We start from the raw sequence: 16,290 nt of genomic DNA, 5'->3' as shown, positions 1-16,290 counted from the left end.
GGCAGTGAAGACTGTGAAATATGTGTGTGCTATATAAATAACTAGTAATAAATAAATATATTTTATGGTAAAAAAGTTATTTCTATGACTTACTTTCTGCACTTTCCATACATGTGCTTCAATAGCTTGTCCTATACAGGCATTATTTGATTGGGAAGAACTGTACTCGTGAATGGTCTCCTTGCTTTTACTGCTGTACATTTAATTTATATATGTATATAATATATATATATATATAATACCAACCATAGCCAAAAATGACCAAATACAATCATTTTTCGCCACTTGAGTCCTGACCCATTCTTTTCTGATATATTAACTTTCTTTAACCAAACCTAAAAATAATATTAAAATAGATCATAATTATATGCTCACCTCTTAAAAAAACTCACACCTCTATACCTATTAAGATGTACTGTACCTGGGCATGGAACTATGTATACATAGCCTTTTGAGATTACTGCTTCTTAATGCCACCAACTTCCCTCTTTTTGCCAATGACTTGTCACTGATGTTATTAGTCCATACCCAATAGCCACTGGTCCCTGCATGTGTAATTGGGAACTAATTTGTTTCCTGCGCCAACTACATCCTGGGGATATGGTCAAAAAACGGCACATAGGATACCAGTGCTTAAAATATACTGGTGCCGGATTCCCAACACCTGTCAGAATCCTGGCGCCGGCATCCCGAAGGTAAGTAGCGGGGTTAGGGGGAGGGTTAGCATTAGGGTTAGGGTTTAGGCACTAGGGGGAGGGTTAGGATTAGGCACTAAGGGGGGAGTGTTAGGTTTAGGGTACAGAGAGGAGGAGGTTAGGTTTAGGCACTAGGAGGAAGGTTAGGTTTAGGCACCAGGGAGGAGAGTTAGGGGTAAGGAAAGGGTGAGGGTTAGGATACCTACCTACAGTTATCCTAACCCTGTTGGGATATCGGCATCAGGATTTTATCGCCTGGATCCTGATCCCGTACCCACCCATCTCCAGTGTAGTCTGCTGTTTTCAATGATCAATAACTACTGCATAATCTTCCAGCTCCTGACTTATTATTATGAGTTACTTGATTGCATTAGTAGTTGCGCTGTACTTAAACTTCGAGTCTCTTTCTGGGATTATTAACACCTACTTTTTAAAGGAGTAGATACTGTATACCTAATATAAATATAGTAGTAGTACTAGTAAGTAAGCAAGTAATTAATATTTTATTTAACTTTTCCAGAAAACTATAACCATGGAATTGTGCATTGTTTATTGTACAAACTAGGGTCCTGATTCAGAGTTGGGAATAGAGTGAGATATCTCTCTCAACTGATCATCTTGGTGAAACCATGCTGCACTGCAGGTGGGGCAGATTTAAAATGTGCAGAGAGATTTAGATTTGGGAGGGAGGTGTCCAAACTGACATCTAAATTGTAGAGTAATAATAAAGCTGTGCAGTATTTGTGAGCTACATACAAAAGCAGCCAGAATGTACCCTACATGCAAAAAAAAAAGTATTTACACACCTTGCATTGCAATATGGTTTGCCCAGTACACAGTTAAGTGCTATCTCTCTCTCTATTCCTAACTCTGAATCAGGCCCTAGGTTTATACTTCATTTTAAATACATTTATTTATACCTTTAGTTTAATCCATTGTGCTTTTATGTGCAGAAATGCTGTATAGAGTGTATTCTAAGTGACAATAAAAATAGTATCTTTATCTTACTTTATAATACATATTGCTGAACTGTTGACTTTCAATGGCATGCTGGCAAGTGTAAGAATTGAAATGGGTATCAGACGTGTTTTATAGAGATGATATCATCTTAAAGTGCTAATGTTTTCCTTCGAAATGGAATTATATTTTATATCGCCATGCATATACTTCCATCTAAATTGCTAACTATTTTGATTTCTGTTATCTCTTGCATTAATAATAACAACAGCATAATTAATTAATGAAATTCAGGTAAAACGCTTATGATTTATACATTTTAAAATTGCAACTGATTTTTTTTCCATTGTAGTAATACCAGCCGAGTTTAAAAGTTACATTTCTGCTTTAGGCTATCTCTATTGGTAAAAGCACTGTGTATTTAACACTAAGTATGTCCTTTATTTAGAACTTTGAAATACAAAATAATTTCAGACTACCCTCTTATGATATTAAGATTTGTAAAAAAAAAAGCATGGCTGCTGAATTCCTCTTTTATTGTGATTTCTTCCCTTTACTTTCTTTTTTGTATTTTGGATCATTTTATAACACCATTTTAATAAAAGCACCATTACAGTAACTCAGATATTTTTTCTTTACTGAACTATTTAAATTTTTTAAATTTTAAACAGCTGGAATATCTACAGGTGACAAAAACAGATATCTCTTGTCCTGACTGAACACAACATAAAGACGTGATAATGAATTAATTGCTGTATAACTTTCTCTCTGCTGTTGACATTAAAAACTCCTTCCATCTTAAAAGCTACATACAGAAAATACAAATCACTGCTAGGCAACATAATACATTTCAGGGGCTGCAATGGTCAGCCCACTACCTTAAAATGTTACACATTGTAAAAAAATAATACATCTATCTGTAATAACATATTAGTAGGCAGTTTAAACAAGTGTTGCAAACTATAACAAACAAATATGGAAAAAAAGAAGCTGTGGTTGCAGGTGAAGGTAATGCATAAGTAGAAAAATTAGACTTTCATTTACTGAATGAGATATTGAAATGAGCTGAAATGGATTCAGATGGTCAGGGGACCTGAAAGGGGGGCAGCAAGTACTCTTTACTCGGGCCCAGGCCTCTTGGGGGATCCTGGCGGTGGCCCACATCCTGCAGCCCCCCTGCCCTTGCCCCCGATGTGGTACTTTTCTCTTCCAAGATCAACACACATGCTGCTGTCACACAGTAGTCAGTTGGGGATGTAGTCAGGATGTCGGCGGTCGAAATGCCGACTGGCAGAATTCTGAAACTGAAAGCCTGGCATGAGACTAAAGATAGGCGTCTAGGGTCAGGCACCCCCAAGGAAGGGTTTGGGTTAGGAGGGGAGAGGGGAGGGTTAAAGATACTTACCAGCCGGCATCGGGATTATGATGTCTCTGGCTTCCAGGGTAGGGATTTTAAGCCATCGGTATTTCATACCCAACCCATCAGTTGTCTCTCTCCCTGCATGCAAAATGCTCAAAAAGTTGGAAAAAGAAAAGGAGAGAGCATGGTGGCACTTTCTCAAATTAAAAATAGGTTGAGAGACAAGTGTTTATAAAATTAAAAACTAAACTTAACAATAGTCCATCCTGTCTTTGTATTAGGCCAGTGTGGGCCATATACATTTGAATCCTTTTATCTTGAGTGATTGCCTCAGTACAATGTAGCAGGGCCGGCTCTAGGGGTGTTCGACCAGTGCGGTCGCACAGGGGCGCCACCTGTAGAGGGTGCCCTCCCCAGCATCCCGATTTCCTGCACCGCGTGATGTAAGGGCTCTTTATTAAGGGCCGGCACAGGGTGCTCCAACCCCTCGAGCCGGCCCTGCAATGTAGGCCTTCTGTTCTCAGTCCTTTCTTTTCATTCATTCTGGTATGTAATGCTCATTCATATAGGGATTTGAATGACAAGACATATGGGGCCAAATGTAATAGGGTGCGAGTTTTAGCTAAAATACAACTCACACCTTCTCGCAGTTTTAGAAGGTGTGAGTTGGTGCCAGGACTCGCAAATGTAATAGCCTGCGAACTATTGAGCTCGAGGCTACTACACTATGTGAATGTGTGCGAGTATTTCCTATGTAAACTCACACCTTTTAATGCGACTAGCATTTAAAGGTGCGAGTTAAACAGAAGCCTTCACAGATCAGTGAGATCCGTAAAGGCTTCTGTCTCTGTGTTAAAAAAACGTATCACTAACATTTAAAAAAATAAATTACATACTCCCTACCTCAGAAGCATAACCAGCCCGGGCCTGTCCTGGTTCTTAAAATACAGGGGGCAGAATGCGTAGGAGGCACCTATATTTTAAGTACCAGCACAGGGATTTTCTGATCCAGTCCTGGTTCTGAAAATACAGGGGACAAAATGTGTAGGGGTTCCTGTATTTTCCATAACCAGCACTGAACTCTTTCTAGCAGGGGGAGTAATGCCACAGCCAGGGGAACCCTTTCACCGGGTCCCCCGGCCAAAGCATTACCCCTGACAGCCCAGGCCAGGGATCCCTGGGAAAGTGGGGTCCCCCAATAAAGGGTTCCCCCTCTCCAGGGCACCTCAGGCCTGGGCTGATAGCCCGGGGCTATCCCCGGTATCCCTGGCAGGTGGGTGCCGGGTTGAGAGTGTAAATGTGGTGTAAAAGATAGAAATGTAAATATTGTCTTTTGCAATAGAACTACAGGTCCCAGCAAGCCTCCCCCGCATGTGGGTACTTGGAGAACTACGGGCCTGCTTGTACCTGTAGTTCTATTGCAAAAGAAATATTAAAAAAGGACAAGTCACACACACTGTGACAGAAGAATTTTATTTAAACATACATGCACATTCACATACACACTCACACTTACACTCACTATTACTCATACTCACCTAATATCCCTGTAGCCAATCACATTCACTTCTCCATGAAGAATCCACCGGCACCCGAAAAAAAATCATATACCCCTCTCCTTATGCGCGGATCACATCCTCTTCGTTCCATCTAGGCATCCAGGGGGTTAAAAAAATAAATCCAGATCCAGTACGGACAGGAGGAAGGGTATGTGTCTACACATACCCTTCCTCCGTGTGAATGACTGTGACCCACGTGTGCCCAGTCATTGTAGGAGCCACCAACTATTTAGCGGGCACCTCCGTAGGAGCTGCCCACTGATTGGCTGTGTGCAGTCAGCCAGTCTCCCCCATAGACTTCAATGGTGTGAAATCTGACCTCACCTGACCGCACATCACTGCTAAAGTGCGGGTTTTTAGAAGTGGCGATGTAGCCCATAGCAACCAATCAGATTCTAGCTATTTATGTTTTAGAAAATGCTAGATAAATGTTAAGTATAATTAATTGGTTGCTATGGGCAACATCCCCACTTCTAAAATCCTGCACTTTAGTAAATAAACCCCTTATAGGGCCATATACAACCAGGAGTGAAAAGTCAGTTATCGGCGATAATTTATCGCCGATGACGTCATTTTCGCCATATTCACTTATCCCCATATTCCATTTCAAAGACTTTTCGCAGGTACGAAAAGTATTTGTAAAAAATGGGGATAAGTTTTCACCAATGAATAGGTGGCGAAAAAAAGTGCAGAATTGGGGTTTTGGGGTGCAGACTTTAAAAAAGTACCCTGCACCCCTTGGAATATCCACTAAAAGTTATCTGTGTCAAAAAAATTGTAAAAAATAGCATAGGACACCCCCAAAAAAAGTGGATTCGTTTTGGGGGCCAAAAAAAAAAGTTGGGGAACAAACTTAAAAACTAGCTAAATATCCTAAGGGGGGGGTCCCCATGTATGCGGCAGGTGTTTTCTAGAATGCAGTTGGCTGCGGCAGGTGAATTTTTGAAGAATTCAAAAAAATCACTTTAGGGACTTAAAAATATGCATCCACACATTTTCATGTACCCCAAATTTGATGGGACTAGTTATTTTTTAAAGACGCATTAATGCACCTACCGCGGCCTTTTAAAAACCCCAATTACCTTTAGCAGGCCAAATCGGGGGTACCCATAGTGATCCCCCATGTCAGAGCATCTTTTGGGGGGTGACAGGTTGATTTCCCCAAAAGTGGCAGGACTTTTCGATACTTACCTTTCTGTCGGGTCCCGTTTTAGCTGATTCCTAATTGAATATGGGGATAAGCAGGCACGAGCCCGATACCTTATCCCCTGCAAAAACGGCGATTATGGCGAAAAGTCCGACCTCAGACTTTTCACCTCTAATTGAATATGGCCCATAGTCTAAAACAACCAAGGCAGTCCAGGCTTTGGGCAGGTTTAGGAATGGGGGAAGCCATTGTATTGTAAACTACAAAGGAATTGTTTTTATCCTATAGAAATCATTGTACAATATGTCAAAGTATAGTCTATATGTGTGTTGAAAGAGGGGTTTGAATTATGTTTGCAAAAGAAGCTTAGCTAATCATTTGTTTAGCAATCCCTCCTTTTATGTTTATAATTATAATTAATAATCATTGTGCAAAAACTGCACAAAGTTTAAGGTTTTTTTAAACTTTTGGTAGGATTTCTGTTAATTATGTAGTTAAAAAATAAATGAAACCAATTGAATTCCATTTGCTGCGTACAAAGAAATTTCCCAGCACTAACCTTGTTTTCTAAGCTATACAAAAAGAATACGGAGATTGCTTTTTTCTGTTTCTAATGTTACATAAATGGAAGGAATAGTTGTCTTTGAACTAGAGTGAAAGAATCAGCAAGGGTTTTAAAATGTAAGCATTTTCCTCTTTCTAATATTGTGTCAAATGCAGCTCAGCTAGTCACACTACAGTAGAATTGAGCTCTGCGTTATTTACAAACCTTTGAAAGACCTATCAGGTGGCGATGCATTCCAATTAGTAACCACAAACTTTAGCTGGTTCAGGCTCCTTGTTTGTTTTTTTTTGCTATTATAAGTATAAAATGGGGGCTGAATATCTACTTGAACAGTAAATTTGCTTTAACATATTGTGTGATTTGTTTATTCAATTATTATATTAAATGTAATAACAGTTATTTTATCTTTGCTCTAGTGTCCCCATGATTATATCCCAGTGTGCGGTTCTAATGGTGTCACTTTCCGAAATGAGTGCTACTTAAGAGGAGCTGCATGCAAACAGCAAAGTGAAATTCTTGTGGTATCTGAAGGATCATGTGTAACAGGTATGTGTCAAACCTGCAGCATAATATCATATTCTTCTTTGATCTAATATTACATATATAAATACTAAGGTTGAAAAATAAACACAGGTCCATTGCATTCAAAGTTTCCAAAAACCAACTGCAGTGATACGCAGGAGGAAAAAATAAAGGCTCCATTGTAATCGGTGACAGTTTAGCCGCAAATGGGTGATAAAATTGATTTATTACTTCAAAAATGGCAATCAAGTATTCCTTGAATCAATACCCTATAATGTTTGTATAGGACATTAATCCAATGAATATCTGATTGGAAAGTTTAGCTATAGATACCACTTTATTTTTCTAAGACATCTATATTCTGCTAGTAAATTTACCATGATAGCACCTCGCGCAGTAAGAAATTTCACAGCTTTACCACCACTGTGCAAAGAACCTTTTTCTATACTCATGGTGAGAGACAGGACTTCCGTTTGTAGTTGACAACCGACTTTGGTATGAAAAGTTTGTACTGTATGCAGCCCAGAATTGTATTTGCTTCATAGCTGCTGCCTGTACTGTATGCGGCTACTCAAATTTTTGTTTAATAATTTTTCCCTAAAGTGTTTTACATGTAATGAGATCTATCAACCCTACTAAAGAGTGGAGAATTGGAAAAGTGGAGTCATTGCCCATAGTAACCAATTAGCTTCTCGCTAGCATTTATCAAGTACATTCTACAAAATGATAGCTAGAAGCTGATACTGTAGGTTGCAATGAGCCAACCTCTCCACTCTTTAGAAGGCTTGATACATCTCCCCCATAGTTATTCCCAGGCCCAGGTGCATTGCCTTTCTTTTACCTCTGTTAAATGTAATTTGTTCTGTTGTGGCACTTTTCTGTGCATCTATCAAAGTCTATACACACCAGTGGTCTTCTCCAGGGAACCTCAGAAGGAGATTTGGATTTTGCTGTGTGTGGTGTGCAGATCGCAGCCCCCTGGTAGGGTATCCCAATGACACTATCTAGTACTCACCGAGAATGCTGAGGCCTAAGTCCCAGAGCCATGGACAAAGATAACTGTGGGAAATGTAGTAGAAGCCAATGGTTAGAGATCCGTCGATTCCAGTTAATCTGATGGTTATGGATCCGATGACTCTGGTTACAGATGATGGTGAATGAGTACCGGTAAAGATGATTATTGGATAGGAATTGATTGTGCTGGTTATCAGATAGGAACCGATTGTACTGGTTATCGGATAGGAACGGATTGTAGGAAAGGACTTCCACACTTGCAAAGGAGAGAGGGGTCTGGAGTCTGAATACCTAGCACAGGAGTGAGACGTGTTGTTCAAGGAACTGACTGCTTGTCAGTGAGTTCCTTTTATCCCCCCTGGCCTGTCCCAATTGGCTACCAGAATCATGTGTCGAATGTAGGGAACATGATAGGAGGAAAGGGAACAAGTGCTGAGTGGTGCAAGGAATCATGTGACCGCCACTGAGACAGGGACTGGTGAATCGGTGGTCAGCTGACCGCAGGTTTCATGGCAGCGCCCAGACTCAAAGGTGTCAGGAATACCTGCTGGGCACCACAGCCAGAGGGTGATGGGGTACACTGTGGGCAGCAGCGCTGACCAGGGAATGAACAGCCATCCTGGATAGAGGACCTGCACAGGCCTGCATACCAGCGGGTAGGTGAGATCCGCAGTACAGTATACTGATTCCCGACAGCCCTTTTAGAAATGTAAAGACAGCCCACTGCTGGTAATGATGACTGTCAGCATTCATCTCAGCTCAAATCCTTTCTCTTTTTGGTCCAAGATAAGAGCAAAAGCCTGGGAATTGCTGGGGTCACCTTCCAACATTGAGTAGCTGTATGTAGCCATGTATTTTTTTCTTTAGCATAATGCTTGTTGCTGGCCACAATGCACAGAACTTGTAGTGGTAATCTCTGCCATTAAGCAAAATCCAGAGATAAAATAAGATGGAACAGAGATGGCAACAGCAATAAACAGTTGAATTCACTTTGTCCAGCAGCTCAAACTAGATTTTGTTCAAGTAAATCTATATTTCTAATTAATATTAAATTCTGTGGTGCAAAATCGGGCTTTGTCATTCCTGACGAAGCCTGATACACTGGTCAAACACAAAGGAGGAACCTTTGTTATTCAGCGGCAGAATACTTGGACAAAGTAACATGAGGAAGTAGGAAACTGCCGGCTTGCGTTTCAACGCGTACAGTTTCACAGTCAAGTTCCAAAAATAAAGCTTTTTCAGAGCTTGATGAATCACACAGTTTGTACATCCCTATACTTAAGTATGGGGTCTGTAAATATTATTATGGAAGTTTTGTAACAAGGAGATAATTTCCTTCGCTACAACAATAATGAATTTGGCTCACACTTAAAAATGAGAAAAGGGGATGACATTTTTTTAAAAATAGGACTTATAGTGATGATGAATATGGCTCTAAAACTCATTTTGTGACACTGGCTCTGTTATAAGGGAGTCCCCATTGAACAATTTATGCTGCATTTAAACTTAAAAAAACTTCTGGAGTGCAGTCCATGGTTTTACATAAAGAGTGTCACCTATGTGTTGAAACTATATCCTATAGGGGCCAAGGACTATTCTAAAAAATAAATGATGTTATACAACACGATCTTTGAACAGGGGGCCTGATTCAGAGCCGCTCGTAAGCGGCCGCTCGTTCGATCCGAGCGATATTCGCATACATATGGGTCGTAATGCGCATGTGCCAACCAGTCAGTGTGGTTGGAAATCGAGCGCTTGCAAAATAGCGAGTGCCTGCTAATTTGAGTGACAGGATGAGGCGTTTGTGGGTGGTAGCAGGGGAAGGTGCTTGAAAACGGGGAGTGGAGATCTGAACGCAGGCGTGCCAAACGGTCAAAACGGGCGTTTTAAGGGTGTGCATAATTAACAAAGCAGCGCCATCGGCCATGTCACTTGGTTGTCTCTTAGCCTGAACTGTTCGCATGATTGCGGTAGGAAAATCCTACCACAAGCACTGCGAGCAGTTCAGACGCCTTTCGATGTACTCGATTAATCTAATAAATAGCGGAGATGACGTAGGATGCGAGCGGCCAGGGGGCGTCTTTACAAAATAGCGAACGCATATTTCGTTCGCTCACTCAGACATAGAGGCATCAACAGACCGCAAAGAGTGAGCGCTCAATTTAAATAGCCGGCCCCTTTTTCTGAACGAGCGAGCGCAAATAGCGTCCGGCTCTGAATCAGGCCCTGGAAACCATGGAGAAACCTCAGAGGATGCATCTGGCCTGTGGGCTGCCAGTTGAAACATCTGTGGTTTCAGGCAATTCTGGCATTTTTCTGCCATTGTGAGCTGCAAAAAAACTCTGTGTCAATCATATAGTAGCCCAAGGAAAAAAAATAAACATTGTACTCACTGATCATTATTGACCAATAGAGATGCTCATCTGTCTGTCAAATCGTTACATAAATTGGAAACCCAGCCGGAATTTATTTTATTCATAGATTAAAAAAAATAAACAGTAATTTTCTTTATTCATATATTAAAAAAATAAAGCTAAATTCAATATCAGTTATTTTTCAACTTTATTTTAAGAATCTTATTTAAGTAGTGTTTACAAATAAAAATATTTTAATATACTAATTTTAAATGAAGATGAACCACAAACATCGACGAACCTTGAGCATGAATAGCAAATGTAAATCTACAATATGGACCTCAACCGGGATCTGAGAAGCCAAACTGTGAACTCAAATTGCAACCAGTGAATGGAGCCTGTAACACAATTTCATGTAGGTTTCATTTGACTATTGTACCAAGAACATGTTTGTAGCCTTCAAACCATCACAATTTGATTGAATATTAAACCGGTTTTAAATATTAGAGCCTCTCTAGTGACCACCTTCACAGACTAAAACATATAAACACACTATACACAAGCAAACACTCTGAGCTTACACAATGTATACAAGAATGCATTAAACACCCCAATTATCGAAAAGTCCTTAGGCTATTCCTGATTTACCTGCACTACTTTAAGATCAAGGGGCCTATTCATCACTTAATTTCTACAAAAGCAGGTGAAAATGAAAATTTTCACCTTCAATTGTAGTAATTATGTTATTGGACCATTCATTAGGAAGGTAAATCGGGAAATACAGTATGACAGATATCTTCTGCTTACCTTCCTCTCGCGGCATGGCCCACTATCCCCATACACTACAGTAGTATGGGGACAGAATTCATCAAGCTCCGAAAATACAATATTTTCAGAGCTTGATTGTGGGATTAATTGCCATCTTCAGATGGCGAGTGCTCCTGCTCCTTCCCTGTGGGAAGGAGTGTCGGGTTGCACCCCTGTCTGGATCCCTCCGCCTCTGTCCCACTCCTTCTGCTGGACGTTGGGGCTCCTTTACGCATGCGTGACCTGTAGGTCATGCATGCGCACTAGTGTCACTGCTCCGAAAGGAGAAGTGAAAAGATTCACTGCTCTGAAAGGAGCAGTAAAGCCGGTTGTGGGGAAAACTGATTTTCGGATCAATTTAAATTGAATACAAAACTCCATTCAATTTGTTCAATATATTATAAAATCTTCGTTCAATATATTATAAAATCTTTTTTGCTTCTTTGTTAGTCTGTTACAGTCCATATTGGAAACAAAAACAAAAAATTATCCACCTGCACACTTAAAATTATTAAAGCTAGATAAAAACAGAACTCCCCACCAGCCAACCAATCTTAGGGATTTCTTTCTATTACACTGTGATTACATAGAGGACTCAAAACGAAAAATGTCCCTGACACCCCCCCTTCCGCCCCATCCTTCGCACAGTCCAAGAGGTTGAAATAACCACGTCACTTTTCAGGACCCTGAATGAGGGGATTGCACTATTTTAGACAAATCTCCTTCATGCTCTTCCCCAGCCTGGTCTACCTTCTGGAGGTAAAAATTAAATTATAGAGAAATTCAATAATATGCTTTAGTAAACCCACTGGATGCAGTGTTATATGTTTTCTTAGAACAGTAGCATGTGGAATATTAATACATATATACACTTACTAGAAGACAATTGATATCTGCTGCATGAAAACACACCAATAACTCTGAGACCCCCAACAGACCTTCTTCATTGGCACAGGCCATTTTTCACTGTATATAACATCTGTACACATGCTCTTTACTTATAATCACTTCACACACCATGTTTAATAAATGTTATGCTAAATATGGTTGATTGGTGACTACCCATCAACCATCTATAGGATCTATAGGATAACATGTGCCTACACTGTTGCCATCTGTAAAAAGCTCCTGTATGGCAGAGAAGCTGAAACAGGAGCAGGGATGATATGGAGCGTGCTGTGGACAGTGGATGGAGGCAGATTTAATGGAATAATGCCATGGATCAGGATTGTTCTAAAATGAATACAAATGTGGAAGACATTTCAAAGTTGTTTATTCCACTCACGTGCCATAAACTGTAACCACCAAAAACAATTTGATGCAGCAGGTAAAAAATTAAATAAATTATATGAATGCTATACTGCACATGATTTTTCTGTAAATCAATAATTGGATTTGCATTAGTACTGTACAAAAAGCATATATAGGGCCTGATTCAGAGCCGTTCGCTATTTGCGGTCGTTCGTTCAAAAACAAGGGGTGGCTATTCAAATGATCCGTTCGCAAATTGTAGTTTGTTCACGCCTCTAAGTCTGAACGAGCGAGCAAAACATACGCTCGTTTATTTGTTAAAAACGCCCCCTGGCCGCTCGCATCCTACGTCATGTCCGCTATTTATTAGATTAATCGAGTACATCGACCAGCGTATGAACTGCTCGCTATTCTTGTGGTTGGTGTTTGCTACCACAAATTTGCGAGCAGTTCTGGCTATAAAATAACCCAGTGACGTGGTGAATGACGCTGCTGAATTAATTATGCACACCCATAATACGCCCGTTTTGACCTTTAAGCACGCCTGCGTTCGGATCTCCACTCCCCATTTTCAAGCACCTTCCCCTGTTACCACCCACATACGCCTCATTCTGTCACTCAAAATAGCAGGCACTCGCTATATAGCGTACAAACGATTTTTGACCGCACTGACTGGTTCGCGCATGCGTACTAAAAACCGTACGCATGCGCAGATGTGCAAACATCGCTCGGAACGAGCGTACTGCCGCTAACGAGCGGCTCTGAATGAGGGCCATAGTTCTGAGAGTTCCCTCTCTATATATACTCCTTTGTGACTAGTGTCAGTCTTGTCCATCCAACATCCTTAAATTTAGGTTCAGTTTGAAGAATGCTTGTCCTTTGTGATATTCACTAACTGAGACCCTCATATTCTTGGCAATTTGGATGGAAGTTTCACCTACATACTGTACATATTCTGGCAAGGTCATTCCATTAGATGAATTGCAAAGGACAATGAGTAATGCAGTATTTCCCTTTACGTGGGTCTTACCAAAACCAGATTCTCTAAATAATCTGTGGATTTAATTTGGTTTACTTTGTTCATCCATTGCATATTTCATTATAGTGTTCCCAAGATGCTTTTGCTTGATGGACTGTTCAATAGGTGGCGGACACCACCAATAATCCCAACATTGTTTATTAAAACACTTTTCTTTCATTAAAAAAAATATATATGTCCTTATTTATGTGGGCAGCACAGAAGGTGTAATGGTTTGCATTACTGCCTTACAGCACTAAGGTCATGGGTTTGATTCCCATTATGGCCCTAACTATGTGGAGTTTGTATATTCTCCCTGTGCTTGTGTGGGTTTCCTTTGGATACTCCGGTTTCCTCCCACACTCCAAAAATATACTGGTAGGTTAATTGGCTTCCAACAAAAAAATAACCCTAGTGTGTATATGTGCATGCATGTGATAGGGAATATAGATTGTAAGCTCCACTGGGGCAGGGACTTATGTGAATTGCCAAATATACTCTGTAAAGCACGGCAGAATTTGTGTACGCTATATAGATAACTGGTAATAAATAAATAATTTAAATTAATTTATTTATGTCTGGACTGGAATTTTGTCAGTTTTTGTTGCCATAGTTGTGATTTAAGGTGGGCACACATTATTAGATATATATCGCCAGATCCAATGGATAGGGCTGACATATCATCAAATTCATCTAATGTGCATGTACTATGTTGGCCCATGCGCGTTCCCGTTTGGTCGTCAGTCGCATCGTCAGGTATTACCTACATGCAGCTTAATCTGACAATGTGACTGAAGACCCCATGCATTTGGAAGCGGTTGATGGACAACATATAGTGCGGTCGTTCACCAGATCATGCAGTGTGTACGGACCGCGTGATATGTCATCCGTTGCATCAAGGGTTGGCTGGATTGTCCTTCGCATCATGGGTCGTCTGATGTGTACCCACCTTAAGACTCACATATATCTTATTTCATTTACTTTTCACTTAGAATAATAGGAACTATTACATGCTGATCTGATCATTTTCCTTTTTCTCTACCCCATACTATTCCTACAGTATACTATGAATTGGTTCTTGAAAATCCTGAACAATATACAAAACAAGAATATAATAGCTGAAATGTGAGATGTTGATGAGACAACAGCTTTCTGCTTCACCTGTGGTTACGTTGTTCATTAATTGTATCACAAACTGAAATAACGGCAGATGTGACTATAATCCAATGAATGCGGATATCACATCAGGATATTTTACCCACAAATAGAGTAACAGAAACCCTTTTGTCTGACAAAACATAGGTTAAGCATTGAGTGACCTCCGAGTCCAAACGATGAGTTTCCTTGTTTGTATTTAAACTTTCCCATCACTGTAAGCATGCACTTATATTTTATTACAGCAATAAGCAGACACATTTTAGGAAAACATGACTATGTTTTGTTTTAAATTAAGACCTACACACTAGAAGAACCTATTTAGGGAAATGTAATTACAAAGACAATCCGAAACAAACATTACATATTAAATTTTTCTATGTGTAGTTTTTTTTTTTTTTTTAAAGAATCAGGAAAAAAGTTATTCATCATCGTCCTCATGATCTCCTTATGCTGGGCATCCACTATACAATTTTCTGTCAGATCTCTGTCCAATCTGGCTGGTTGGAATGAAAACCTGGTAATGTATGGGAGCAAATGACAGTCGATCATATGGTTTTAAACACGGAAAAAAGGACAAAAAAAACTTGTTCAAATTGGTTAAATTTGTGTGTTTTAACCAATTTGTCTGAACAACCATTTGTGGCTATTTTCCAGTGCTGGTGAGCAAATGGACGATTGTCATTTGCTCCCATACATTACCAGGTTTTCATTCCAACCAGCCAGATTGGACGATATCTGACAGAAAATTGTGTAGTGGATGCCCAGCTTTAGCAGCAACAGTAGTAGCAGCAGGTATGTCTCTTGCAGTTAAACAGCAAATTTCTGTGAGACATCTGTTTTGCGAGGTCAAATGATAGCTTTAAAGCAGAACACTTGGCAACATGATAAAACAGAAGTCAGTTTTTAGCATCATCACAATTTAAAATAGTAATTAGAGCAGTTTGGAGCCAAAGTTCATACCTGAAGTCGCGTGTACATGTCAGTTTCTAAAACTGCCTTGGAGCTATGGTAAATTAACTTTTCAGAACAGTAAAAGTTTCCAGCTGAAGAACCACAGTAGTATTAAATGCGACCTTAATAACCCTTAACCAGTGAAATTGTATTATTCCTGTCAAATAGAAGTACTGTAGCCGTGATGGAGCAGAAGCAGTCTGAAGTGCTCCCAAGTGACAGAGAAACTCTGTTTCCTACTCAGTTTTAAAATTGACCAGGTGAGCACTTAATTAGTATGTACTAGAAGCTGTTCATGGAATTGCCTGTTTTTTTTTCAGTCTCATATCACGTGTCATGAAAAGTCAAAGTTTTTCTCTTGTATTAGTTACAGGTCTATCCCATCTATTCTGACAACTACTCAAAACCTCTCTCACTCACTCCCTCTGTATACCTCTCTTTCTATGTCCATCTCTCACCCTCCAACCTCTCTCTTTATGGCCTCTTGCCTCTGAAGAAGCTGGTATTCCCATTAAAATACATGTCGGACTTACCTTTTAGAGTACACCTGAGAAACTTTTTTTCACTTTCTCCTCACTAATTTTGGGCATAATGACTGACCCTGTACTCTTAAGCTGGCCACACATCTAAAGATTAGCTGTCCAACCAGCCAACCAGTTTATTGGTTGGAATGAAAATCTGGTAAGGCATATAGGCCCTGATTCAGAGCCGGACGCTCTGACCAGAGCTCTCGCTCTGAATCAGGGCCCACCTCCATAATTATGGAGCGTCCTCCTGGACGCTGGTATAGCTGTGGGTCACCACCCACTGCCTATACGAGCGTGCAGGTTGATGGTCGCGATGGTCTTTACCATCGCGACCATCGCCACTGCGAGCCGGAGCCTGCGGTTGAGAAACTCAACCGCAAGGCCCGGAGTGATTTTGGCTCTATC

At 40.3% G+C, this 16,290-nt stretch overlaps 1 protein-coding gene across 1 annotated transcript in view; it reads left to right on the top strand.

Moving 5' to 3' along the window:
* Positions 1-16,290, top strand: part of TMEFF2 (transmembrane protein with EGF like and two follistatin like domains 2) — a 668,344-nt gene that overhangs the window by 75,528 nt on the left and 576,526 nt on the right. The window contains exon 3 of the mRNA XM_088456946.1: positions 6,700-6,829. Within this exon, the coding sequence (XP_088313072.1) occupies positions 6,700-6,829 (130 nt within the window). The remainder of the gene's footprint in view (positions 1-6,699; positions 6,830-16,290) is intronic.

This window comes from Taudactylus pleione, unplaced genomic scaffold, assembly GCF_031769625.1.
Source record: "Taudactylus pleione unplaced genomic scaffold, aTauple2 ptg000728l, whole genome shotgun sequence".
Lineage (NCBI taxonomy): Eukaryota > Metazoa > Chordata > Amphibia > Anura > Myobatrachidae > Taudactylus > Taudactylus pleione.
The sequence above is the reverse complement of the archived record's forward strand: the minus strand, read 5'-3'. Positions and strand labels throughout refer to the sequence as shown.